This window comes from Hipposideros armiger, unplaced genomic scaffold, assembly GCF_001890085.2.
Source record: "Hipposideros armiger isolate ML-2016 unplaced genomic scaffold, ASM189008v1 scaffold_760, whole genome shotgun sequence".
NCBI lineage: Eukaryota > Metazoa > Chordata > Mammalia > Chiroptera > Hipposideridae > Hipposideros > Hipposideros armiger.
In genome coordinates this window covers 242,305-270,221 of record NW_017732110.1, presented here as the reverse complement: position 1 = coordinate 270,221, position 27,917 = coordinate 242,305, and the positions used below count along the sequence as shown (strand labels likewise).

Genomic DNA, 27,917 nt, shown 5'->3' with positions numbered 1-27,917 from the left:
TGCCCACCATGGCACCTTTTTGAGACAGCTTTAAATTTATATATGCAGTGAGGGAAAGAACACAGCCTTTGGAATCAGATCTATCTGGGCTTAAACCCCAGATCTCCATGTGGTAGCTTTGTAACCTTGGAAGATTACTCAGCCTCTCTGAACTTTGGTTTGCTCATCTGTAATGGGAGGTGTTCAACCCTTATTTCATAGAATTGTTTTTGAACTAACTGAGATCACATGGATAGCACTGATACTAAGTAGGTACCCAGGAAGAGCTGCCTTCTTGCCATATAAATTCTGGCTAAAACTTAGAAATAACCCTTTGCTTGAGAATGGTGCTGACTTTTTCTGGGTGAATACTGTAGAAATCAGCTATTAGAAACATCAATTGTTTATAATGTTTGAAAAGAGGGCATACATGACGGTATACATATTGAACTTTAGCTAGAAGTGAAAAATTCCTACCCCTGATTGCTTCTATAAAGACCGAGTGCTACCAGGATGCCTGAAATGGAGTTTGCACTGTGTGCCACTGTGCAGTCCAGGTACCAACAGGGACAGCCAGGGCTTAGGCTGTCAGTATGCCTGGTGCCGTGCTGAGGCCTGATGTGAGATCAAGGTGTTGATATGACATATCTGGGTGTTGAATGTATTGTGAGGTATCTGCTTTGACTTGCAGCAGCACCAACCTATCGTAGACCTAGAATGGTCTTTGTGATATGATGGGATATTTTATCAAAATGGAAATTGAGTATGAAGAGTTATGTACATACTCTAGATTTTTGTGAGTAAATTTGGCTCCATGAGTGCCAGATATTGATTTGAAAACATTAGGGGGGATTCCAAAAAGCTCTCATAGAATTACAAACATTTATTTTTCTGGCCCAGTGTTTTCATTGGAGAAGTCTTTGTACCGTAACAGTAAGGAATGGCTTTTCTCCTATCACACCGTCTTGTTTCTTTCTTTTCTCACCTTACACACCTGCCCTGGTTGATTTCTACCTACATCTTAGCCTTGACAAAGCTCATATCTGTCCGTCCAGCCCAGTGTGTTCTCCTGAGCTTCAGGGTGATAGAGCCAATTCTTTGATGGACCTTTTCTGTGAATGTCACTGGGTATGAGATTTGACAAACTCAAAAAGTTGAACTTGGTGTATTTTATCCTCATTTCCTTTTCTTTCTGTATTTCCTGTTTTGCTAAGCTGCCCACAAGTTACCCGATCTTGACATCTGGGAATGAATCTGCCATTTTGTTTTCCTCCCCGTCGTGCCAAAGCCCATCAGCAGCACTTCTTTCCTGTCCGTACCCGTTGCTACTATGTAGCTCAGACTTTCCTTATTTAGATCAGCAATTTTTTAACCTATTTTTTTTTCTCTGACACTTATGATAGATGACTGTCTAGGGTCACCTATGGTTAAAGGCACTTATATACTATATGTAACTACATTCCTTTATCAGAAATTACATGGAAATGAAACATTAAAAATATCACCACAGATAGTACAGCCTTGATTCCATTCTAGAGCATTTTTAAAAAGTGAGATTTCAGCTTTTTAACCACTTTTAGTAACAAATTATTTGTGACATCTCAGAGCTGATCACAGCACTGGTGTGTAATGACATGAAAGTTTCAGATAACTTATTTGTTATATTAAACAATGACCAGCTGAGTTGGATATTTGGCCAGGCTGCTTGTCTGTTCTAATTTTATAGGGGAAAAATAATTCTGTGATCAAACTATAATGTTATCTTTCAAACAGCATTACTTTAACAGTAGGATATAAATAGCTCATCTTTGCACCTTAACATTAGTGGTAAAATCCATTCATTGAAAAATACTGTTGATGCAAATATGTCAATAGTATATATGGAGTTAATCAGACAACCTACCACAAACTAAATCCATTATGATAAAGGTAAATAGTGATTTTGATTTAAAATTTCAGCACTACTTAAACTATAGCTAACTCGAGATACCAGTAAAAATAAACTGATATAATTTTCTTCAAAATTGAGGAAATTTCAACTGTTGGTGGTAGAATTTCAAATATTGGCAAATTTGCCAAGTAATGTGTTATGGCCAGGTGTTTTATGAGAAAACTAGCTAGAATTCTCTAGTAAGCAGCTGTGTATAAAGGGCAGATTTTAGTAACTGTTAATTTTAGGTAACAGTCCTACTCATGATGAAAGCTTATGAAATTGTTTGCCTTTACCTTGTGGTGACAGGGAAAACCAAAGATGTTAGGGATGTCCACTGGAAGAACATATATAGGCAATTTCCATTCTGAAAACTTGAGTTGTAGGAATATCCCAGGCAATGAGTGTGAGAGATGAGTGCTCTCAGTAGTGGGAATAGCATTATGCAAAGACATACTATAGTCAGAGAGAGAAGAGCAAGGGGATTGGGAGAGAATGAATGAGAGTTCATATGATGACACTGGACAGTGCAAGTACAGTGAGTGGGAGGAGGTGAAGTCAGAGAAGGACATAGGTGCTACATCCACCAAGACCTTGAATGCTATGGTAGGGAGTTTGGATTTTATCCTGATGGCAGTGCATGGCCCCTGAAGGCTTTTAAGGATGATGAAATTTGAATTGTAAAATAATTGCTCTGGTTTTTGTCTGGAGAATAGACCGGGGGACAGGAGTGGAAGCAAGGAAACAGGTTAAGTCAATGCTGGCAATATTCTAAGGGACAGGTCATGGTGTCCTGATGTTTGTTTGACTTTTTAACAAATGGGGATGTTATAGTTTACAGAAAGTGGAGGAATAGAGACATAGCATGGTCAGGGTCCATTTGGGATGTACTAAGTGTGAGGTTCCAGTGCAGCGTCCAGGTGGATGTCCAGTCTGAGCTGAGAATACAAATCTGGGAATCATCTGATTAACCGAATCTGTGGGAAATGAGATCTCACAAGATTGTGAAGGCAAATCAGGACCAGGCTGGAAGTTAGAGAGACGTGATATATAAGGGATGACTAGAAAGATGTGAACTTGATGGAGATGGAGAGAGTATTCAGAGAGGAAGAAGGGAAACCTCAGAGTGATGTTGTGGAAGCCAAAGGAAGACTGGTTTTCAGGAAGAGATTCAGTCTCACATTGTGCAGACATATAGAAGGCCAGGACAGAAAAAAAGAGGCAGGAGACTGGTGTGGTGGGTCCACCTGGGTGGGACAGTGGGGTGAGAGAGCTGGAAAGATGAGAGATTGTGAACACCAGGGAATACCTGAGTTTGAGGTTCGAGGTGAGGTGGTTATGGGTAGACAGCCCAGGACTAGCCAAAGGGGCAGGCAGAATGGAGGTGAGGTCCACTGTAGTTGCAGGTGCTAGCGAATTGCAGGTCCTAGGGAATTGGGGGGTCAGGGTGCTCCAAAGGATCATCCTTACTGTGTACAGTGAAGATAGAGCCACAGGCAAAAAAAGGACCAAGTCCAGGTGCTTGAGACAGTAAAAGAAGTGTCACCTGGCCCTTCCCTGTTTTCTACTCAATACTCTTGGTGTCGCAACAGTCTTTATCCCTTAACCTTCTTGACCTTATTCCCTGTGCCAGTCACCATCTTGAGACAGCACCTGCCACCTGCTACAGACACTTGAGTTGATGAAAAACTAAAGCCAATTAGACCCACATTTAGTTCCTACATCACTATACTGTAGGCTCCATGAAAGCAGGGCTTTGGGTGTATTTTTTCACTATTGCACCCAAGCACCTAGTATCTTGCTAGTCACTATCTATTGAATGCATGAATGTTTCAAAGTTTACATGGACCCTCACTGCTACTTGGTATACCCCGTTTCAGCTGCGCTTCCCAGAAACACTCTTCCAAGGCTTTTCTGTCTGGGGAGCCCAAGTCCAGCCCCACCTCTGCGTTCCTCCTTTAGGTTGTATTCTCTCCTTCCACTTTACTGAGACCAGGGCCACCTGTCAGACCTTCCTCGTTGTCACCTCCACTTGCAGAATCGCTCAGGCCTCAGGTCCTACCTTACCACTTTACCTGGAAGAGGTAATGCCTACTCCTCTCCAAGGCTAATGCTTTCCCTTTATTAGAAGTATTAGAAACTAGACTGGTCTCTTTATCTCAATTCCTTCTGCTCCTGGAACCTGTCACCCTTCTCTCTTGTACAGCAGTCAGTCCCTTTCTGACACATGTAGAGCTGATCCACAAAACAGGAACAAAAGACCATTTCTTCTGTCTTGGACCTTAAGCTGTCATCTTATGTCTTTTTTTCTACTTAAAAAAATCTCTCAAAAATGTTTCCCTCTGTTTGCCGACTGTTGCTGTTTCCTTGCTACCTGTATACTTACTGCCTAGCACCTTGAGTTCAGGGCTGTCCTCACAAATTCCTGAGCTGTTATGACGGTTTTTCTTGCATTCCTAGGGCTTCTCTATACCCCTCCTTCCTTCATTAATTAATCCAACAAACATTTGACCATCTTTGGCTCTTGTTGTCAGGTGCTCAGGTGCTTTTCAAGGTGCTAGAGATACTGCAATAGATAAGACAGAAAAAAATCCTTGCTCTTGTGGCTTTTACTTGCTTGAGAAAGAAACAGATATTAAATAATTTGTGTGTGTGTGTGTGTGTGTGAGAGAGAGAGAGAGAGAGAGAGAGAGAGAGAGAGAGAGAGAGATTGATTTGACAAGTGTAAAGAGGAAAAAGCAGAGAAAGGATATAAGCAATTTCAGAGTGGAGGAGTTGATTCTTTTAGATAGGGTGACTGGGGAAACTTCCAATGAAGAGATGACTTTTAAGTAAAGGTCTGAAGGAGGTGAGAGGAAGTGAGTCATATGGCTGTTCTCTGGAAAGAGCACTCTAAGCAGAGAGAAGAGTAATGCACGGTCTCCCCGGAAGGAGTGCGCCTGGTGGTCTTGAAGACCAGGGACCACCTTCCTTGGCCTCACAGTGGCATTTGGCATTTACCCCCTTTCGATTTTGGAACTACTCTGTGGCCTTTTGCCTTTGGAGACCAGTATTCAGAGCCGAGGACCTGGCCTGACCCTGGCCTTGTCTGTCTCTTTCCCTGATTTCTTCTCTTCCTTGTGCCTGCCTTGTCCTCGTCTTGCCCCAGGGCTCTTTGGTTGTCCCTTTTGGCCCCTGCACACACTGTGTGTTGCCAGGCTGCATTCTTTAACTGTGTTTCTGACTGCTTACCAGATAGCTCAACGTATATATCACCAGGGGACCCAAAATTCAACATGCTTCACATCTAAATAGTTTGTTGCCTACCCTGCATCCCATCTCCTCGAAGGCCCCAATCTCACCTCCTTTTCTATTTTCCGTATCCAGTTTTGGCTTCCATACTCAAATAGTTGCCCAATTTAGAAAACCCTCTACTTCTAACTGATATTCTTATCAACCTCATTCTCTGTCCTCCGTGCCCTAGTCATGCTCAGCCATTCCCATGCATGATAAACGCATTTCACACTGCTGTGCCTTTGTACATGCTATGATTTGTGTCTAGAATGCTCTTCTCACCCTCAGATGTTACCTACTCTATGCAGTGGACTCTCCCCATCCCCAGTCAAGTTACTTGTGCACATGGCCTCTTGTAAGCCCCACACAGCAGTACAATGATGAGTATCTCACTGGAACATGAACTTGAAGCCGTAGCTTTCTTGTTAATCAGTGTATCTGATGCTTTCCTGTATTTCCCTGTATTGGGCACATACCAAAAACAAAAACCCAGCTAGATGGATGAATTTGGACCTAAGGGTACTGCATTACAACATACTGAGCATGAAGGAAAAAAATGAAAATTCTTAAAATACACATGTCTTCTTTCTTCATAGTAGCCTTAATAGGTTATTTGCAGAATACCAACATCATTGAGAACAACTGGAATTAATGTTTTGTTAATGTTTGCTTGAATCCTGAGTGTGTTCATTTGACTCAGTTGTTGAACAAATGGCAGACACTCCTCTTGGCAGGCAGCATTGGCCCTGGCTTGTGGCAGGCCGAACTTTGTTGTCTAAGCTGAAGGCAAAGAACTACTTTCTTAGATCAAACCTAACATTTTAATTATATTAATACATAATTTATTGTGTTTACTTGGAATATCAGTGTTCTTTTCTGCTAGTTTTTGTTTCTAAATTTAGATACTTTTTTCTGGTTGAGGGTATTTTAATGATACAAATTTCTCATAAGATCATTAGGGAAAAATTAAGACATTTTAGGAAACTGAAAAATATGCTCTTCAGTAAACCAAAGATATGAGAATTCTAGGAAAGCAAAGCAGCTGAAAATTGAGGGGAAGGAGAAACCAGTGATTTAAAAAGTGTGTGTGTGTGTGTGTGTGTGTGTGTGTGTGTGTGTGTGTCTTTAAAAAGGTTAAATGTGAATGCTTTCGTTAGGTTAGCAAAATGTAGTCTCCTTGTTTAGAAACCAGTCTATTATACTTTGAAAGGAATTGTCAAGTAAAAATAATGTAGTGAAATAAATACTATTTTTGACAGAAATTACTTGTCTTGATATTTTATTGATAGTCAAAATGTTCTCTTAATTTCCTGGTTCTCCTAATTTTCCCTTTTTAATCCATTGCTCTGATTTTATAAGACTGTGAATCTCTCTAGCTTTTTAAGGATATCTATGATATTATAATAAGTAACTACCCAGGATAAGTTGTTATTCATACTAGTTATAGAAAAAAGTAACGGTTCTATTCATGTCACAGTGTTAGTTCATTTTGACTCGGGAAGGAATATTGTGGCTGGAAATTACATCAAATTAAATGGAGTAAGGGACAAAAAAAATGTGTATCTTTCACACACGTGAGCATTTTCAAAATGTCACCTAGCATATCTTGTACTGCCAAACTGAGAGGCCGTTTATGCGATTTATACGAGGAGTGGGTGCAGCTCCCATGATGAGCAGAAGGTTGGCTGGATGAGATGGAGTCGAGTAAGATCAAGGTTTAGCTGAAACCAGTGAAAGGTGAGACTTGAGTGACTCCAGGAGGCTGGTGATGTTCTAAATGCAGAGACTCACAGGTTATATTAAGGTCCTAACACATAGAAAAATGCTATGTGTTTCGTTAAAAATACCCTCTGTTACCTAAGGTGGGAACACACTTAAAATACTGTTGGCTGGAAATGAATTTCCTGGGCTAATGGATTCTGAACATTTTTCTCATCCTTTCGTATGCTAAATTTTATTAGTGGTTAATGGAACACTCCTTTGAACTGTTTTGCATTTGGATTAAAACGTGGAACTAGGTGAACAAATGACAGTATAATTATGAAGCTCCTGCCTTTTTAAAGATCAGCTTCTTACAAAACACTGTCACGTGAACCTACAGTGCCCTAAGGCGGTTTTACCTCGTGTCCTGATCGTTTTTTTCTGACTCACACTTGAGCTTTCTTTCTGTAAGCACCAGTGAACATAACATCTGACAGATAATGTCAGGTGCGCATTCCTGTTACGAGTAGGTGAGCAAGCATGCTTGGGAGGCAGGGCGGGTTGGCAGGCTGGCCTAAGCTGAGGAAGCTTTAGGGAAGAGTGTGGGGTGGAGTGCCAGCACGCTCCTTGATACAGCAGGTCAGCCTTTCCTCACACATAGTAAACATGGATGGGTTTGCTTTACTACTACTTACGAGCCAGTAAAATGCACCTCTGGAAGTGCTTACCGTCTGCAGGAATTCCGGCGCTGTCCGCGGTTTGCAGTAATGCCCATATCAGAACTCTGTGTTACCGTGAAGAGTTCACAGTGGGCTTTTCCTCTGAATTGATGCACCGCGTTGCTGTTGTTTCTCGTGTGAGGAACGGTTTTACATAACGTGGCAGCCTCGTGGGTGAAGGCACTGCCGAAATGATGAAGGCTATTTAGGTATTATTTGTCTAATATGCTCAGTGTTTGAAAATACTGTCCATTAGCTCTGCAAGCATAAAGGATAAATTTTAAATACACCTAAGGTTTATCATGATCTGTTCCTCTCCTTGTCTCTCCATACTTACCCCTTACTCTTCTCATTTTCCAACCTCACCTCCAGTCACTGAACTCCTTAGAAGCTGATAACCTCACCGTACACTGAGAAGGGGAGAGAGAGGAGGGGAATGGGGAGGGGGGAGAGAGGAGAGAGGGAAGCAGATGCAGGAGCATCACGTAGTAGTGACTTTTTAGGTCTCTTCAGAGGGCACTTCTCTGTTCTCACCGCCACCAAATCTGAACTGGTTACTCCTGGATTCCCACGTGTGCCATACCTCTCCGTTTGTGACGTTTACTATACAGCTTTGTTCAAGTTGTGCTGACTGTTCCCTGCAGTAGATTGTAAACAGCCCAAGGGAATAGAAGCCATCAGTCTTATTCTTAAATGGTGATGCTTGTTATTCTCTATTTTGTTTTCAAAGATTCCCCAAAGCGAGGACAAAAGGAACCATGCTGAGAAGCTAATCACTCTTCCAGGGCAGGAAGATTCCAAAAAGCCAAATGACCTTTTGGGCTCCGCTTCAGAGAGCAAAACAGAAAGTGATCGACAGCCAAAAGAAAGCTTTTTTCAGTTTCTTGGTAACTTATTCAATATCTCAGGAAAATCATCTCTTGGTGAAGCCAAGCAATCTTCTTTAAAAGATGACCATGACAAAACTGAGAAAGGCTTACGAAATCCCAGTGACCGTCCTGAGGAAGGGATCAAAAAGGAGAGGGCGACTTCCAGTGGCTCCCTGGGAGCCCAGGCGCTTCTGGCAGGAGAACAAGACTCTAACTCCACTGAACTCTCAGATGCCTTTTCTTTGGATACAACACAAGACAGTGAACAGGAACCCAGTGACTTAATAAAGTAAGTTTAAAATTTACTTGAAGCAAAGCTTTGAGCTTTTGGACCTAGCTTTTGATCCTTAGTTATACTCCTATTAATTAAAGGGATTGGAAAATGTATTCTGTAATGTTCCTGCTATTGGGTAAAAAAATTGTATGATTCTGTGTACCATACCTGTTAATCTACGACCTTTTGAGCCATTTTAGGGGGTGATACTGATAACTTTTCAGGTGCTTTGTCATAGTACAAGACAAGATTTATTTCTAATTTAATACTTCTTTGAGTATTTTTTTATCTGAATTTTTCCTGTATAGGACAGGTAATGTGTTCAGTGTCTTCATTTTGGGAACAAAATGGTCCTAAGGTTTGTATTCATATTATATCAGTATCTTTTCTTTGTGGAATATAATTATAGAGGTTAAAAAGAGAAATTAAATCGACTCTATTCATAATACTAGCCTTATGAACCTTTTCACAGCTATAAGAAACTGACATCTTGCACAAATTTAAGGAGCATTTCACCACCCTTTTTTGTTTGTTTGATTAACAAACAGCCACTAACTTGTTTTTCTTTTACTTAGATGAGCTAAAAGGAATGTTATTTTTTCTTTTTTAATTACAGTTGACATTAAATATTATATTAGTTTTAGGTGTACAGCATAGTGGTTAGACGTTTATATAACTTACAAAGTTATCCCCCCGATAAGTAGAGTACTCACTGGACACCATACGTAGTTATTGTAATATTTTTTACTATGTTCTCTGTGCTGTACTTAACTCCCATGACTAATTTGTAACTGCCAGTTGGTACTTCTTAATCCCTTCACTTTTTTCACCCAGTCCTCTAACCCCACTTTCTTCTGGCAACCATCAGCTTGTTCTCTGTATCTGTGAGTTTGTTTCTGTTTTATTTGTATGTTTATTTTGTTTTTAAGATTCCACATAACAGTGAAATCATGGTATTTGTCTTTCTCTGTCTGACTTATTTCACTAGGTCCATCCATGTTGTTGCAAATGGTAAGATTTCATTCTTTTTTAAGGAAGAGTAATATTCCATCGTATATATGTACCACATCTTTATCCAGTCACCTGTCAATGGACACTTCAGTCGCTTTCATATCTTGGCTGTCATATATAATGCTTCAGTGAACATAGGGATGCATGTATCTTTTCAAATTCGTGTTTTGGATTTCTTAGGATAAATACCCAGACGTGGAATTGCTGGGTCATAAGGTAGTTCAATTTTTAATTTTTTTTGAGGCACCTCCATACTGTTTTCCATAGTGGCTGTACCAATTTGCAGTAGAAGGAATATTTTTTAGCCCCCAAAATGTTTACAACAGTGCTGAACCCATTAGATGTTTTGCATAACAAAAATATTCCTTCAAAACTGATACGGATCTGTTTTATTGATTTTAATTTAATCTCTATCTATAAATTATTTTTATTATTTGAAGAGGTCATAATAATAGTATGGCTAAATATAGGTAACAACTTAGAACTATGTAGTTTTTTGTAGTTGCAGAGTGTGTGCTTTCTTGTCTTCATGTGTGTGCTTTCAGTTAATTCCTTATAGCAAGCTTATGAGGTAGCCACAGAGCCATCTTACAGTTCTGAGAACAGATAGAGTTGTGTTTGCCTGTCAAAAATGATGCAGTGGGGCTTGCTCTACCCGATGTTAATAAAGCTACACTAATTAAAACCATGTCATACTAGTGTAATAATATTTGCTAGCCATTTAAATGGAACAGAATAGACAGTCTGGAAATAGGCCCTTGTATATTTCTGATTTGAACCCTTGAATATGATGGCATTACATCTTTTTGTAGTAGAAAGAGGAATTTGGGAAATTGGTTTAACAATTTAAAGGAAAAAAATCAAAGCTAGGTACTTATCTCATTTTTATATTAAAATTAGTTGAAAAGGCATAACAGATCTGTTAAAACATACAAAACTAAAAGTAGCTAAATGTGAATTACTTTATTTTGGGGAGAAACAATTTTCTAAGCATGATAGCAATGAAGGGATCAGGAAATAGCAGATCAGTAGATTGGATTACTTCCAGTTTTCAAACTCCCTTATATCAAATAGCATACGTTAAATTGGCAATGAGAAAATTATATATGAAAAATGTCCCATCGTGCTTTAACTGATAAGCATTTTAGATACTAACTTACCAATAGAAAAAAATGGGCAAACAATATAAACAAATCATTCAAATAAAGGAAATATAAACTGGTAATAAGTGGGTAAAAGGTTTGTTCTCACCAGCAATCAAGGAAATACAAACTAAAATGAGGTTACTTCTATTCAATTGGTAACTAATAATGAATGATAATACTCTGTATGAGTCATGCTGAAAATGGCTAATGCTCTTATGTACTGTTAGGAGTGGAGAACACGTTTTTTTAGGACAATATCAAGAACCTTAAACAGCTTGTAGATTACGTATTTATAGTAATGTACAAAGGTGTTTATTGAAACATCATAGGAATATATAATTGGAAGCAAATGTCCAACAGCAAAAAAAAAAAAAGGTTAAATTGGGGTACATCCCCAATAAAGGATGTCTAAAGCAGTGCTATTCAAAATGTGGCCCTTGGAGCAGCATCACAGCATTACCTGGGAGTCATTAGAAATGCAAATTATCTGCTTCAGACCCACTGAATCAACAGCTGTGGGCTTGGGTCCCAGCAATCTTCTAACAACCTCTCCAAGAGACTTTGGTTCCAAAGTAACTTAAAATGGTGGGGATTTTGAGGCTCTTACATGGGAATTGGGTAGAACAGAGAGCTTGTGCTTTTTCTCCTTTGGTTTCAATTAATAGGCCATATTGAACAAAAACAAAAATATAGCTTTCACTGGTGCAAGTGTTTTTAAAAGAAAAGGTTTATTGGGCCATTGCTAGCCAAAAAGGAAGACGCATCTTGGGGCATGGAGCTGAAACCACTAGCAGCATGGCTCGATAGGAAAGACGGGTCCATCCTCTCAGCCTTTGTAAGCATTTTTATACATCAAGTAGGAGGAAGGGGGCAGAAAGATGCACACCATCCGAAAGAAGTTACGTTAGCTATAGGCAGAGGGGCGGGAGAAAGTGAAGCAGGACCAGCTCTGGGATAGGTGTGGAGCCTGCACAGAAATGTACGCTCCTGTGGATTGGCTGTGGGCAGCCCACTTGTAAGCAAAAAGCGGAGGCTTCTGGAGCTTGATAGTGTCTGGCCAAAATAATCAGCAAAAATAGCCACCTGGAAATTATTCTGAAGTTGCAACAGATACACAGGAATTACAGGAACGTGAGCAGTCTTTTGTCAGAACTGCTCCACAGCTATTAACAGGCTATCTCTTCTGTCTCTGTCTTTCACTCTCTGGCCTCTGTAATTTCTACTCAAGATCATCTCAGAATTTTCTCCTTGTCAGTCAGGTTTATTTCTTTGGTACTAGACAATGGAAAATGGCATAATGACTCTTAATTCCCGTTAGTAAAGCCCTCCGTGTTAATAGAATATTTAATGCAGTTCACTGAACCACCTCAGCAAAGAAAGGTGATTCTTTTTTTGTTTTGTTTTGTTTTCATCTGTATTTCTTTTTAAATAAGGAAACAAGGCTCAGAAAGTTAAGTAACACCTCCCAAATTGCACAGTTAATAACAATAATAGGAATTAGTAACAATAGGAACAGCTGGTAGACACTGTATAAGAAGTTTCCAACTCCTCCAAGTCCAATTTCAAGGGTAGACACTGGCTATGGGACCCAAGATCACTTGGCTATATTGGAAAATTCCCCAGGAAGAAATTCATCTATCTGCCACAGCTACTGCAATCTTTAGATCTTTTACAACTGAAAACTGATTCTTGACTTAAGAGGAAAGGAAAAGACCACTGGACTCCCAGTTTGACTGAAGTAACAGGTTTCTTCCAACCCAGCTTTAGAAATCCTACAGATTATCATGTTGTGAATTACAGTTTTAGTAACTGCCTGTTGAGGATTGTCAATTTGTTTAGGAATTATCATATGAAAGTTGACTACCATTTTGGTTAATAGTTTATTTTAATGGTATAGTTAAGGACTGCTTGTAACCGATTTTTAGATATTATATACATAATATACCTGGAGAAGATAATTTATTAATAATTTTGAGAATCTACATTTTTAATATTAAAGTTGTTCCTTTGGTTCTGTGATATGAATTTATTGCACGCAAGGATATATTTTTTATTGAGATCATGAGAATATTTCAAATATAAAATGTTATGTAAAATTAAGAACCTAGACTTTTGAAATTACTAGATTTCAGTTTCACATAAAAATTTGAACTATTTTAAGAAAGTGCAAATTAACTGAAGGCTTTGCATTGTCTTTCTCGTGTAAAAATGCCCCGAATTTTTTTTTTAGAGATATTAGGATGTATTAAATAAGGGTTAATAGCTAAATAAATGAGAAGGGTAAACAGAAATAGTCTCAGAGACACAGAGGAAAAACTGAGGTTGTTAGTTGGGAGGGGGTGGGGATGAAGGAGAAGGGGAAGGGACGAGACAATACAAATTGGTAACTACAATATTGCCTCAGGGATAGAAAAGACAGTCTGGGGAAGATAATCAGTAATGTTGTAAATATTTTTAGGGGGCCAGATGGACTCATGTCTTGTTAGGGAGACCACTTCATAGACGGTGTAGAGGCCTGACCACCGCACTATATTTCTGAAGCGGATGTTGAATAATATTGTATGTCAACTATAATTTAATATATAGATAGTCATGGGATGTGGAGTAGAGTGTGGGAATGGAGTCAATGGAATTGTAATAGATAAGTATGATTTCGGGGGTGGGAGGGCAGTTGATCGGGGGAGGGGGTTGTTACTTTGTGAAGGGTGAAAAGGATAACTATTGCATTGTTCTGTACACCTGAAACTAATAGTAATAATAAAAAAGTGTTAATAGCTTAATTTAGACAAGTTAATAAAATAACCTTTGCTGTATAATGCTCTCCATTACTATAGTATCAAACATATTTTGATCACTATTAATCATGATTAATGCAGTTTTGAAAATTTAGACAAGTTTTCTATATTTTGAAGTATTTTTAAAAGAAATCCTCATCAAAAGTCATTGTAAATTATTTCATCTTCACTTAATTAAAAATAACGAACAGCTTGTAATTATTTTTATGTATAGCTGACTATGCAAATTTCCTTTTTAATATCTGTAAAGCATTTAAGTACACCTATTAGGTAACATTTTTTAGATTGTTTTCCATACATTAACTCATGCTTCTTGTATAATTTATATAGGAAGCTACTTCAATATTGGGTTGAAATTCTTTACAAAATTCTATAATTCTTATATTTTCAAAGATTGGTATATCACAGGAATCTCTACTGTCAAAGCTTTATTGTGACTTGAAAAAAATAATTTGCTGGTTTTGTAGCTTTTCTTTACATAGAAAAGTTAAAAGCCATCCCTATTATGAGATACACTTCACCACCGTTTCTGGGATTACTGTTAAGTGTTACTAATTATATTTCCTGATACTCACATGCTGTTTCTTTTTACAGACAAATGGATGGTAAACCAGAGAGGCCTTCAGTAACATACGCAACATACCGAGGCCCCAGACAGATTAGGAAATATTTGAAACAACAGACCATGTTAGAAACTGTGACTCCATTGGACAGAGAAAATGGAAGCTCTGACTCTAGTATAAACACACACGTTGTCCCTGGGAGTGAGATGGAGGCTGTGACGCTGCCATGTTTGTCATCATCTAGCACTGATGTAGCTATGAAAGGACAAATGCTTGGAGGCCCATTAGAAGACTCTGATTGTAGCTCAATAAATCTTGACCCAGAAAGCCATCTGACAAACAATCCACAAGTGCCAAATATTGCCTCTTTCAAGGATGTTTTAAATAAAAATGATCCTAGGGGACCTGAGAGAAGTAGGTCATTCCCTTCTTCTGTGACTAACTCCAGCTCCGCTCTTGGAAAATATGACTCACAGCCCCATTTAAGTTGTGTACCAGTTTCTCAGACTGACAGAAATTTGGTATGTTCAACATTGTTCACAGGAAGTAACAGTAGCGCTGCTCCCTGCCGTCCAGACTTTCAGAGGACAACTACAACAGAAACTGCAATAACAGAAAACAGCTCGGTGGTGAGTGACGGGCCGCTAGTGCCAAGGGAAGCGCAAGTCGAGCCTGAGAGCCCTGCTATTTCTGACTTCTCTTGTAGTAAATCTGATGGAAGTCACACTACCAAACAGGAAAGTGCAGGTGTGCCAAGTCCAAATAAATCAATTAGACCTGAGGATCTGCAGTTGCCAGAGAGTAAGTATCCTGACAAGCAAACCATAGATAACTCATCAAAGCAGGCTGCCAATCACAGCAGCGCCACTGCTCTTCAGAGACTTGCTGTGACAGACACAGAGCTTGTAAATGAAGGAAACAGGTTGTCCGCCCAAGATGCACAGAAAAATGTGGCTGTTGCAGAAATCAAGCAAGAAACAGAAAGTGTCTCAGTTGGCAAACTCACAACTTCAGGTCATCTAAAAGCTCCAGAAGACAGAATTGAGTCACTACCCAAAGATACTGACCAGTTGCTTGTAACAGAAGCCAAAAAGCTTGATTTGGGGCCACATGGCAAAATGCCTCCCATTCCCAGAATAAATCAAAAGGACCCTGCCACTGCAAAATGCATAGGTGAATCAGTAGTTGTAGCATGCTTAGAAAACCAAAAAACTCCTGAACTGACTTTTGAGCTTCACAAAAATAACATTTCAGAATCTCTGCTTGACTCTGAGAGTCCTCAACGAGCCAAAGTGTCACCTGATACCAGAACATCTCTTACCCTGGATCACACAAAATCAAATTTCAATGCTTCATCTCCTACCTTTGTTCCTGGAGTTGGCATGCTTAGCAGGTTGGATGTTCCTGTTTTAAAGAAGGAGGGGTCTTCTGTGTTCATCGAAACTGGGGATGTCAGCATTGCTGGAATTTCCAGTCAGCCTACTACGTGTCAAGAAGAAAATGTGAATCATGTTGAGGCTGCAGATGGGAAGAGTCCTGCAGCTGGCCTTCACCTTGAGCATGTATCTGCACTTCTTGAATCTAAGGAAGGTCGTCCTGATAGTGAAAAATGCCAGGTTCCACTCGATCTTGAAGCCAGTGACACCCACTTAACCGAAGTGGACTCGAGATTTGAGTCTGAAAGCCTCTCTGAGGACCACGGTTCCACATCATCTCAAGACACTAATAAAGCAGAGTTAATGCCTTCAAACACTAAAGTAAGACAGAGCGCTATAGAGAAGCCTGATTCCCTTTCCTTGGAAACTAAAACTGGTAACATGGCTGAAGTTTGTGGTCTGAACAGTGATTCTGTTGCGTCACATCCGGGAAGAGGAAAAACTATAGCCCCCTGCAAGACACCTGTTTTCCAAACAGAGCCTAGAGACATGTCTCAGGATAAAGTTTTTTCTCCATTTGAAATTACAGATACGCCAGCAAAGTCTGAATTAACTTCCCTAGAGGTTGAACAGGATAAAAGTTTTCAGTTGCTGGATCCTAGTGAGATTAAAGAGAAATATTCAGATGCAGGGTTTAAAGAGACTTGCCAAGCTGAGGTTCCTCCTTCTGTCCCCACATATCAAGTTATCCAGGAAACAGAGGTAGAAACCTTAGGTTATTCTGCTTTACTCAGAAATAATACACCTGAAATATTACCTCCTATTTATGATGAAAACGTCACCAGGCAAATGGCACAGAATTGTGAAGCCAACACTTGTCAACCTTCAGATATTTGTGGGTCTAAAAAGATGCCTGGTTTCTCAGAAATGGCAGAGCTCAGCTTAACTAATACTTCTCCAAAATTCCAAGAAACTGACAGCACAAAAGCACATTCACCTTTTCTGGGTTCTGATATCAGTTTGGAAGAAAAACCTTGTGCATCTGAGGATTCAAGCTTTCTTAATGTTCCTTCTGTGTTGAGATCAGAAAAGAAAGCCTCCTCTCACAAAAAGAAAGAGAACAGTTCTTTCCTCAGTGGCGGTTTTGCTAGTTTGTCTTCCTCTAGTAATGCTGAAGAAGTCAGCACGGCTACAAGTTCACATGATCCCCCAAGTAATTTGGGTTCTGTAAAAGTTACCACAGATGTCACATGTGATGGTACCTCCTTAACTAACCTGCTCTCCCCCAACAGCTCTTATTTGGAATTTGAAACATCTGTCCCAACAGGGGCAGAAGTGACCCCACGTCAGGAACATTTTGGGAATCATGCTGGGAAGGTATCTCTGGATTTCCCAACAGCTGCCCGTTTTGACAGCCCCAGGGAAGCAGAGCCTGGAGCAGTTGCTGGGGCTCCAGCGTCAGTTAACAGCCCAAGCCAGCGGTGTTCTGAGGCATCTGCTGAGCATAGAGAAGCAAGGAGGGGAACACGTGACCAACTTTTGGACCTCAAAAGTGGCTCGGTTCAAAAGGCTGATAGATTGATTGGTGAGATTTTTAATTCTGTCAGGGAAGAACTGAAATCCAAACACACAGTTGATATCTGCCAGGAACGTCTAGCTGTAGACGGTGTCATGAACCCTGGTCCCCTGAAAGAAGACATTCCTGAGAAAAACCCATCAGAAGTGATATTGTCAGGGATCCAGCTAACAGAGCATTTGGAAGAGCAGGACATGGAAAACATAGCAGTAGTTCAAGGGGAAGAAAAGACCTGTGTTTCTCCTACAGCTGGTGAGAAGAGTCCCCTTTTTGATTTTGAAGGAATGAATGTATCTTGTTTGTTAGAAGATCAAGCCAGGGAATTAGTCAATGAGGTTATTAATTTAGCCCGAGAAAATATAACAAACGATGCTCTTGAAGATATTGAGGCTACCTGGGATTCTGAACTTCAGACTAATACTTCAAAAATTCTGAACAGTAATGGTGTTGAGCCTCATGATACAGTAAGGGAGTTCTTGGTGTCTGAACAGGAAGTAAATCAAACCACATGTGAAATTAGTGAAAATAAAGTATTAGCTCAGTTCTTCTCTATAAGTAACTTACTTAGTGACACAGAGTCAATTAAAGGAAGAGAAATTGTTCCCTACCAAGAATCCGCATTTTCTGGAAATGGAGCTGGACAGTCTGATGGCATAAACTTTCCAGAATCAGATACTGTTTTACTAGCTGAAAACATTTCTCATGAAGAGTTAGATGATGGGGTAAAAACACATTTATTTCTCAAAGAAGACTCTAAAGAGCAAATGGAAATAGAGTGTGGGGATAATCACAAAAATGGGACAGAGGATGCTAGAACTCTTGTATTAAATTTCAAATGGCCTCCATTTCCAAATGATGACATCCATGTATCTGGGACATCCAAAAACAGTTTGTCTGATAGCCTTGTGTGTATATCTGAAAAAGCCTTGCCAGGACACAGTAATAAAAGCACAACCCTTGCAATGTCAGAAGTAGGGAAAGCACACAGAAAGGATACTGAAGTAAATATAGGAAAAATAGAGCTTATACCTTCCATGTTAGAAATAGGAAGAACAAACAGAAAGGCTGCTGAATTGAATATTATGAAAAATGAGGCAGTCCCTCCGGTGTCAGAACTGGGAGGAACACATAAAAAGGATGACGAATTGACTAGCACAAAAACTGAGCCAACGACTGACAGTTTTAAAATGCATGAAGTACACCAAATGGATGCTGAGAGGTATATTGAAAAAACTGAGGGATTGCCTGCCATTTTAAGAATGGAAAAAACTTCTAAGATGGGAGATACTGAAAGGGATATTGGCAAAACGGACATGGTGCCTGTTGTGTCAGAAGTGAAAAATCTCTATCAAAAGGATGCTGAGGGGATTACTGTAAAGACAGAAGTGATGCCTGCTACATTAGAAATGGAAAAAATTTACCAAAAGCATGCCGAAGGTGATGTTCGCAAGACCGGGGTGACATCGGCTCTGTCAGAAATGGAAAGTATCTACCAAAAAGATGCTGAGGGGGTTACTGTGAAGACAGAAGTGATGCCTGCTACATTAGAAATGGAAAAAATTTACCCAAAGGACGCTGAAGGGGATATGGACAAAACTGAGATGACGCCCATTATGTTAGAAGTAAATGTCGACCATAAAGATGCCGAGGGGATCACTGAAAAGACTGAGACACCTGTGTTGGAAATGGAAAACATTTACCAGGAGGATGCAGATGGGGTTAGTAGGAAAACTGAAATGGTACCTTTTGCATTGGAAGTAAATAAAGCCCCCAAGAAGGCAGCCCCTGTCTCCTTAGAAATGGGAAAAGCATGCAAGAGGGATGCTAAAGAGACTCCTCGAACGATTGTGTCCATGCCCTCTATGATAGAAATGGAAAGAACATCCCCAGAAGATTCTGATGGAACTGTCAGGAAACACCAGATGTTACCTGCAGTGGTAAATGTGGAGACAACATATGGAATGGGTCTGGAATTGCCCATTACACAAGCAGAGGCCGTGCCTCCCGTATTTGAAACTGAAAAAGCACCCCAAGAATATGCCAAAGGGAGTATTGGAGAAATGGAGGAAGGGCACACCGAAGTAAAGCAAGATTTGATAGCGCGTGACCATAGATTTGCCTCGTATTTCAGGGGCTATGAATCACCTACATTAAGTAAGGATTATGAAGGCTACCCAGCCTTAGCAGTGCCATATTTTCAACCTGCAGATACCATGGGAAGGCTAGACAAAAGAACATCTGTCACTGCAGCTGATAACGAAACAAGAGATCTAGGTGGTTATAGCGATGAAAAAGAACAATCTAACTTAGCCTTCATTCCTCAGGATGAGCAAGAAAATTCTTCCTTTACTATATTATATGAAGAACCCCTTCAAGATGAGGACAAGTATGCTACTGCAGAAGTAAGAAGAACACACACACTCTCGTTTCCTGATACATCCACTGACAGCATGCCTGTTCTCACATGTGAAAGGTCAGAGAGTAGAACTGACCTGGTCCATCATTTTGAAAAGGATACTAAATTAGGTGAGACATTTGATAGTGATAGTTCAGAAATGTTCTTGTCAGTGGAGGCCAAAAGGTACAAAATTTATCCCTTAGCTTTGTCTCCCATTTATGAGGATGACAGCTCTCAGGAGGACATTCTGTCCAACGAGGTCTCACCTGGTCATCATGGCTCCACAAAATCTAGAGAGAGTGCAAACCAGCCCTCTTCTGTTTTATCACTTCTCCAGTCGGTATCCGAGCGTTTGAAGATGAATTTTGATGAGGATGACAGGCAGGAATTAGGGGAGGAGGAGGAGGAGGAGGAGGAGGAAGAAGAATCATTGCATAAAGGAAGTCTGAGAGCTAGGAGAGGGGAAACCGTCACCTTCAAGCTGCCGGATCCTTCCAGCACATTCTACCCTGATGATGATGAGGAAAGGACTGGAATTGCCAAGAATTCATGTTTGAAGTCAAATGAACCTCCTACGCCCAATCTGCAAATTGGTCTGTGGCCAGAAAAGGCCTCATTTCCACAAAAATCAGACCTTACTTCTAAACTACATTCTTCCTTAAGGAGCGCTTATCATCAATATTTGCAGACTTCTAAAACCCAGTCCTCAGAAAAAGGAGCCAGATTTGGTGGGACTTTGCAGGAACCAGTGTCAAAATATTTCTGTACTCAAGACAACTCAGGCAGATTAAGCCCATTCACAGAGGTAAGTTATTTTGATTAACTAGCGAAGTAGTGTTTTGTGTCATGAGATGATCTAAAACATTAAGAAAATTTTTTGAGGTGGTGTAAAGATTGTTTTAAAAAATATCGGAGGTTACTTTATTGTTTGGTTGATGTGTCTCATGAACTCATGTATTTGAACTGTTACACTGAGAAAAAATTGGTCAAAATTTAAAGGCAGAGAAGGAAGTTATTTTCCAGTTCTTTGCTATATTTAGTTTTCAAACTTAAGTGACAACATTCTGAATTTCTCAAGGTACTGTATATGAGAAAATTGATACTTTTCATTGAGCTTATGTGTCATGAAAATATTTCATAATATTTAAAAATATTTGAAATACTTTAAGTGTTTGCTTGACAACAACCTCTCACTTTAGCTGCTCATGTTATTCATGCAAAGCAGGACAATAAACAGCTTAATTCAGAGAAAAAGAGCTGAAAACATTATAGTTGGAAAATGTCTTGAAATTTGGTTACATTTTTTACTTAGAAATGTTTAAATGTCTAATATAGAATATTCATTGAATGTGGGACTTTACTTTCTGGCATTCCCAAGACTATGGGACTTTCTGTAGGATACCCAAAGGCCTGCATCTTTACCCGGAATAACCTTTGGAGCAAATACTAGTACTTGAATACCAACCAATGGTTTGCAAGGCAAGCCGTTTTAAAAGAAATGATGGGATTTGAAGAAATGTTTCTTTAACGGTTCTGCATTGCCTACCAAATCAAGTGGAATCTCTTCACTCTGTATTACAAGGCCCCCAAATTCTGTTTGTGCAACTTGCCTCCATATGCTCTGGTTACACACCCTGTGTTTCCTACTACCATACTTTTTCTCAAGATGGTTCTCTTCCTGGAATTTTTTTCTTTACTGCACCCAAGCCCAACCTGCCACAATTTTCCCTTATTGAAATCCTGTTTTTCAAGGTCTTCTCCATACCAGTTCTTCATACAGCCTCTTGTGAATCTCTCTCTGCCATCGCTTCACGTCCATGCTGGTGCCATTTCCCTTCAGCTCCATAACTAGGCATTTTCTTTGTACTTTGCCTATGGGTTTAACTTAGTCCCCCACTTAGAAGAGTCATGTGAGTGTAATCATGTTTCTCCTTTCTAAGCTGTAAGCCTCTTGAGAGCAGAGACAACACATTATGTTCCTTTATGTTGACCTTTATATTCGCTGTAATACCCAAAGGTACACTTTGCACATAGCATTACTACGTAAATATGTGACAAATTGGATTTGTGACTGCTAAGAATTAAGCGAACTGTATCTTTCAACTGATGTTCCTTTAGGCTTACTTCTGCCTTTGTTATTTCAGAATGTTGACAGACAAACTCTGAGGTGTAACCCAAGACCTGGGAAGGTAAGCATAAGTTTCTTATGTAGACTGAGATACAGTATGAAAAGTTACAGTTACTTTTAGGTTCGGGGAGTTTAAATACTTTTAACTGACTTAAAAAAGGATTATTTTACTCAAGGATCTAACATCTAACGTAATGATTACTTTTATATATTTAGGATATTTTCTATATTCTAGAACTTTTTTAGAATTTTAAATGCATTCTTAAAATTAGTTATTGTGTCTACTTTCTATGTGTTGCAGATGGTTATCTATGATCTCCATGGAAGTAAATATAAACAAGAGGTCTATTGTAATATTCTTGATGCTACATCATGGTCCTTTCCGAATGGGGTACTGATAAAAGTTGTAAGGGGCTGGTAAGAGATCTCTTAAAATTTTATAGTGTTTTCCCCCCCAGAATTAAATGTGGTTTTTTTGCCATTTATGCTTTTATATTTTTTTATTAAAGTCATATTCCGTTTTCTCTAGTTTTTGACAGAATATTGTGAAATATTTATAACTTAATTGTTCTTTTTATTTACTGGGGCAGATAATACAGGCTTTTTTTAGTGCTTAAAGCCAGCAGTAAATAGCAAGATCTAATATATGAGGTGTGATCAAACAATATAGTAAGTGTTTAAATTAAAAAAATTAATTACTGTAAAAGACACATTGCCATTAATTCCCCTCAGAATACTCCCCTTTGCTTCACACATTGTTCTCCCATTGTTCTTGCCACTTTCTGCAGCAGTTCTGGAAGTCCTCTTTTGTGTCTTTAGTTGCGCTGTCATGGCTGCCTCGATGTTATGGAATCATTTTGACTTTGGGGAAAGAGCCAGAAGTCGCATGGTGGCAGATCCAATGAATAAGGTGGATGAGGACATACTGTAATGCAACTAAAGACATTCACGAAAAGTACTTCCAGAACTGCTTCAGAAAGTGGCAAGAACGATGGGATAAGTGTGTTCCAACTGAGGGGAGGGGGATATTTTGAGGGGGACTAATGGCAATGTGTCTCTTACTGTAATACATTTTTTTAAATTTAAACATTCACCGTATCTTTTGTTCACACCTCGTACCATCAGTACCATTGTGTAACTGCATTATTAGCAGGACAGATTTGGCAGGTTGACCTGAGGGCTTCAGTTAAATGAAGCATAGTTTTGAAAATGAGTTCAAAATTTGTGGGAATGCTAAAGAATGTGATGGCCACATACTTAATGTCACTTGTATATATAGCTGACATGCTCAAGAAATGAAGGATTCTTCATATGGTATAAAAATGAGGGAAAACATCATTTGTTCTTATGCATCATGTCCCATGGACATGTTGGAGCCAGAATTTCTTTGTCTAGTATTTTGGTTACCCACTGGTCAGTATTCATGTTGTGTAAGCAGTATGGTGTAGTGCTGTGTTCATGTAATAAAATGGGACACATGTGCTCTGTTATCCAGTGACAGGAAAATTAGGGTAGAATTGGAATTTGGAATTGTTAAGCTATTGTTTTTAATATAAATGTATAGCTTTGTGTGTATCGCATCTATAAAGTACATGCATGCATAAACATAGGCCTAGTCGTAGATTGTAGTACTGTGCTCAGCAAGTATTATTTCCAAGTTGTATGCAGTTTTATTCTCTCTTACACTATTTATACTTAAATTAGCATATACCATCGTTTCAAAAATAGGATTATATGCTAATTGTGGAAAATAGACCAGATTTTACAATGTAAATAGATAAGATGGTCTGACTTAACTTGGTAACATTTGTTTTATGCCTCATTTCTTAGAAAATTAATTCTAACTGGTGATGCTTTTCTATTTGTTCAGCTGGATTTTATATGAGAAACCACATTTCCAAGGTCAGAAATGTGTGTTAGAGGAAGGAGAAAAGGTGTTACATCGTGACTGGACCCTTCAGAACAGAAAGCATCCACAAAGAAACTTTGTGTTGGGTTCCATCAAACATGTCTTAAAGGTAACAGAACTGTTGATTTTCCTCTATTTTTTATTTTGTTTTGTTTGTTATGTAGTAAAGCTGTACTTTGGCCTACCAGTGTTTAGAAATGGCTGCTAAACTTTGTGCTAATTTTATTACTCTTCCTTATCATTTAAATGATAATCTTTTCACCTTATAAAACATTAAATAATTGTTAATTTAAAATGTTACCTATAATCTGGCCCATAAAATAGCACACGCACACACACACACACACACACACACACACGCGCACACACACTATGTACTGGTGGTGCCACAAAAATGTATACAAGTGGACATTTTGGTCAACATTGCTCAAGAAGTAGTTCACCATAATCAGAAGTGTCTGGACGCTGGACACTTTGAGCGTCTCTTGTAATTTCAGAAGTCAAACGTGACTTGTATTCATCTTTTGTTATTGGTATATATTGAATATTACAATGTCAATAGTTTTTTTCCTTTCTTAAAATGTGTATACATCTTTTTTGGTGCTCTCTCTCTCTCTCTCTAAATATATATATATATATATATATATATATATATATATATATATATATATATATATATATATATATATTTATAGTAGGAAGAGTATACCATCCAGGCATCTTTAGGAAAATAGATATATCTTTTTCTGGTGTAGGTTTCTACTCCTTGGTGTAGCTGTGTGTGTGTGTGTGTGTGTGTGTGAGAGAGAGAGAGAGAGAAAGAGACAGAGAGAGAGACAGATATGATTGATGAGAGGAGAAATTAGAGAAGGAAGGATGGGAAGAGGAATGGAAGGTGCATTGGTTTCATTTAGTTTTCTGTTTAGAAAACACTGAATACTAAAATTAGGACGGTCTTTCAGTATTAAACATTTTGTGGGAAGTGCTGTGGTGAGTGAATTAGATGTCAGATAAGGAGAGAATTCTTCCATGTATTCTTAAGAGTTCCTTCAGCAGCAACATGGCTCATAATTTAGTGCAATTACTCCTATAACAATCATGGATATACATTTTTTTCAAATTATGGAAATTTTCTTTATTTGCTTAAAATGTAAAAATTGAGTGGACCCTATCATGGTGATCTGGATTGATGTTATTAAACCCTTGATAGTTGTAGATAGCACACAGAAAAACTCATACAGGGGTGTGTGCCTGTATTTTATGTGAATTAATACTTTCTATAAAACTGGAATGAACCTGTGTCTACAAATATTTGTGTCTGCTTTTGGACTCCATACTGTGATAGGCACTGGGAATAGAAATGCAAGTGAGATTTGGTCTCTTAGATTTCTTACCATCTAGTGGAGAAAGAGCTGAGTCACATGACTGCATGACGTGAGAAGTGCGCTGTATGGCTTAAAGGTGCACCAAAAAGAGACGCCACACCTGGAGGAGGTGGCACCTGCCTGGAATCCTGGGAGAGGAAACACGGTCAGGAAGCACAGGATATGGGAGGGAGTTCCTGGCAGAGCCACCTGAGTTAGACACAGAGGCGAATGTTGGTGGCTGCAGGAGGGTGAGGCCACAGCACAGAGCGCAGGGTCCCGATACAGTGCTCACTTAATTAGCTGGCTCACTGGAAATGAATAATCAGTTTGTAGGTGGAATCTTCTAAGACTTAAATAACGTATGGTTTTGTGTCTTCCTTGTGAATGTCAGGCACCATGCCGGGCCTAGTGAGGGAAAAACGATGAATAAGGTATTGTAAGCAGCCACCTCCTCACCCCGGCCCCAATCAAACAACAATAAACTCAAACAAAAAACCTCAGTCTGTTCAGCTTGGGTATATAAATGGGTATTTGCACATCCACCATTTGCATTGAATGTATTATAAGAAAGAATAAGTCATGTTTGCATTTTTTCTGCTTCCGTTGTTTGTTCTTGCAGTCATTTTTCAGTTGCCGCGTGTTAGTGCCCATATATCTTAAACAGGCTCGCCACTCTTCGTGAGGAAGGAAAATAAAACTATTGAGCATTGAATGGAAAAGGCATTAGCATTGTTCTAAATATTGTACAAAGTAAGACTCCAGCATCAAACTGCATCCTTTCTGCAACCTTGTCAAAATTCTGGCTATTGATAGCTTCACTGTCGTGGCGGCCATTCTAAACTCACCTAGACCAACACCAACTTTATCTTGTTTCATCCTCTTTTAGTTCCTCTATTCTGACTAGTCAAAACTTTACTGTTCTTTAAAGGTAATGCTTTCATGATGTCTTCGCTGTGCTGTGAGTAGATACAGCAGACACCATCAGTTCTCAGCAGCTGTTGATTCTGCCCCAGGGTTCTCTTTGCCCCCATGGAAATAATTGGGGGTGGGGTAGCAGTGCAGTGAATCTTGAGTCAAGTGCTTTCTTTTCTCAAATAGAAGAAATGAATATTGCAAATTATTGGGGTCATTATGCATTTAATACATCTTTTTAAAGGAATGACATTTGTCTTATGTTGCAAAGTTACTTAGGTTGTGCCCTCATTAATGAGCCAAAAAGAGAGAGCTCCGTTGTTATATCAGTGACTGAAGTTATTTTATGTAAGATGGAGACAATTAGATTTTCTTATTGTTTTTATTAACTAATTCATTCCCACCCTGTTTCTCTCTTATAGCTTTGTCTCCCTTCCTACTAATTGCTTTAATAGTCCAAGCTTGCAGATGTTACCAAGATATATTTGTGAAGTATATATAACATGGCTAGAAAAGTCTGGGAGGAAGCCATATAAACTTTTTTTTACTAAGAGTAAACTGTTGATTGTTGCTCGGCTACTATAAAGCGCCCTTGAATTGCTAGTATTTACTGCCTTTCACCATCAAGCATTATACAAGTCTTGCAAAAGACAGTTTTCTGTGAGTTAGCCACCATGAAGAAGATAGAACTTATCAGTGAAATCTTTTTCAGTCAAGTAGAGAAAAAAAAAATGGGTCCTCAAGTAGAGATAGTTGAGAAAGTAAGCGTTATTTTTGTTTATTTTCCCTTTTTTTTAAGCCATTGTCATGCTTTTTCCATTATGCTGTTTCCTCTGTGTTGTGGTAGACTCAAATGCCTCTTAGCTTTTTCCCTTTTAAAGTGCACCACCCAAACATTGTTTGTATAATACAATGCAGAGGAAACTAATTTGTGTGAGACACTTAGTTTTGTGTTCTGTTACTGTACCTCAGATCCCTGGGGGAGCATGAATATGGCAGCATTTGAAATAATGTTACTAGAACTCTATTCTTAATAGCAAACAAAAGAGCCTTGAAGATTGGCAGGTGACTATTCTGGACATTTCTGGCTATTTTTGAAATGAAACTTTAGAAAGAAATACACTTTTATTCTTTAAAGAATATTTTAGGTTGTGCCTCTTTACTGTATTGCATTTTAGAACTAACTTTCTGAAACTAAGGTGCATCAATTTGCTGGCTTTTACATCTTAATAAGAATGATTGATGATTAATAAGAGAACTCAGTTTGGAGAAAGGTTTTAAAAATCAGAAAATGGTAATTTTAAAATTGTAAAAGTGATTATAATAAAAAAATACAGTTGTTCAGTCCATTAAATGTCACCTCTGATTGTTAATGCATTTACCTGTTTCATTAAAGCATAATCATTGGAGTTTCACAATGTCCTAGATGAGAATTACGCTACTGACATTTAAGTTGTATAATTAAACACTCATGACAACTGAGGTAGATTTTGTGTTTAGACAGGAAGCACATTTGTAATTTCAGAGAAGGGAAAAATAACTGGCTTTAATTCGTTAGGAAAAACTAAAGTCATTTTTGAGTTAGAACTTGACTGTTAAAAGATTCTTATAACTAACTGAGAATGATCTCTTTAATTGCAGTGGGGGAAACATTAAAAAGCTTAGAGAGGCCAGAGCAGGAGTGGAGATAGCATGGAGACCAGTATGACTGAGGTGTTTTGGAGAGTTAGTGTAAATCACTAGTTGGTGCCATTTTGCAGAGAGGGAAACCAAAATATAAATTTGATATACTTGGATCTGGAGCCAAGGAGTGTCATGAAGAAAGCGGTGTTCTAACAAGCCCAGCTGTATAGAGTAGCTAGTACTTGATTGGTGGTACAGGCCCATAATCGAAATCTCGGCCTTGATGAAGGGACTTGACAGTGGGAATGCCTAAGGAGATATCCACAAATGAAATTTTAAGGGAAGTTTTGACAGGACATGGTGACAGCA

The 27,917-nt window shown here is 38.9% G+C and overlaps 1 protein-coding gene across 1 annotated transcript in view; it reads left to right on the top strand.

Annotated features, from left to right (window-relative positions):
* CRYBG3 (crystallin beta-gamma domain containing 3) overlaps positions 1 to 27,917 on the top strand; it is a 108,012-nt gene that overhangs the window by 23,872 nt on the left and 56,223 nt on the right. Inside the window, exons 3-7 of the mRNA XM_019628218.1 lie at positions 8,333 to 8,760; positions 14,291 to 20,414; positions 21,754 to 21,798; positions 22,039 to 22,154; positions 23,608 to 23,755. Of these exons, the coding sequence (XP_019483763.1) occupies positions 8,333 to 8,760; positions 14,291 to 20,414; positions 21,754 to 21,798; positions 22,039 to 22,154; positions 23,608 to 23,755 (6,861 nt within the window). The remainder of the gene's footprint in view (positions 1 to 8,332; positions 8,761 to 14,290; positions 20,415 to 21,753; positions 21,799 to 22,038; positions 22,155 to 23,607; positions 23,756 to 27,917) is intronic.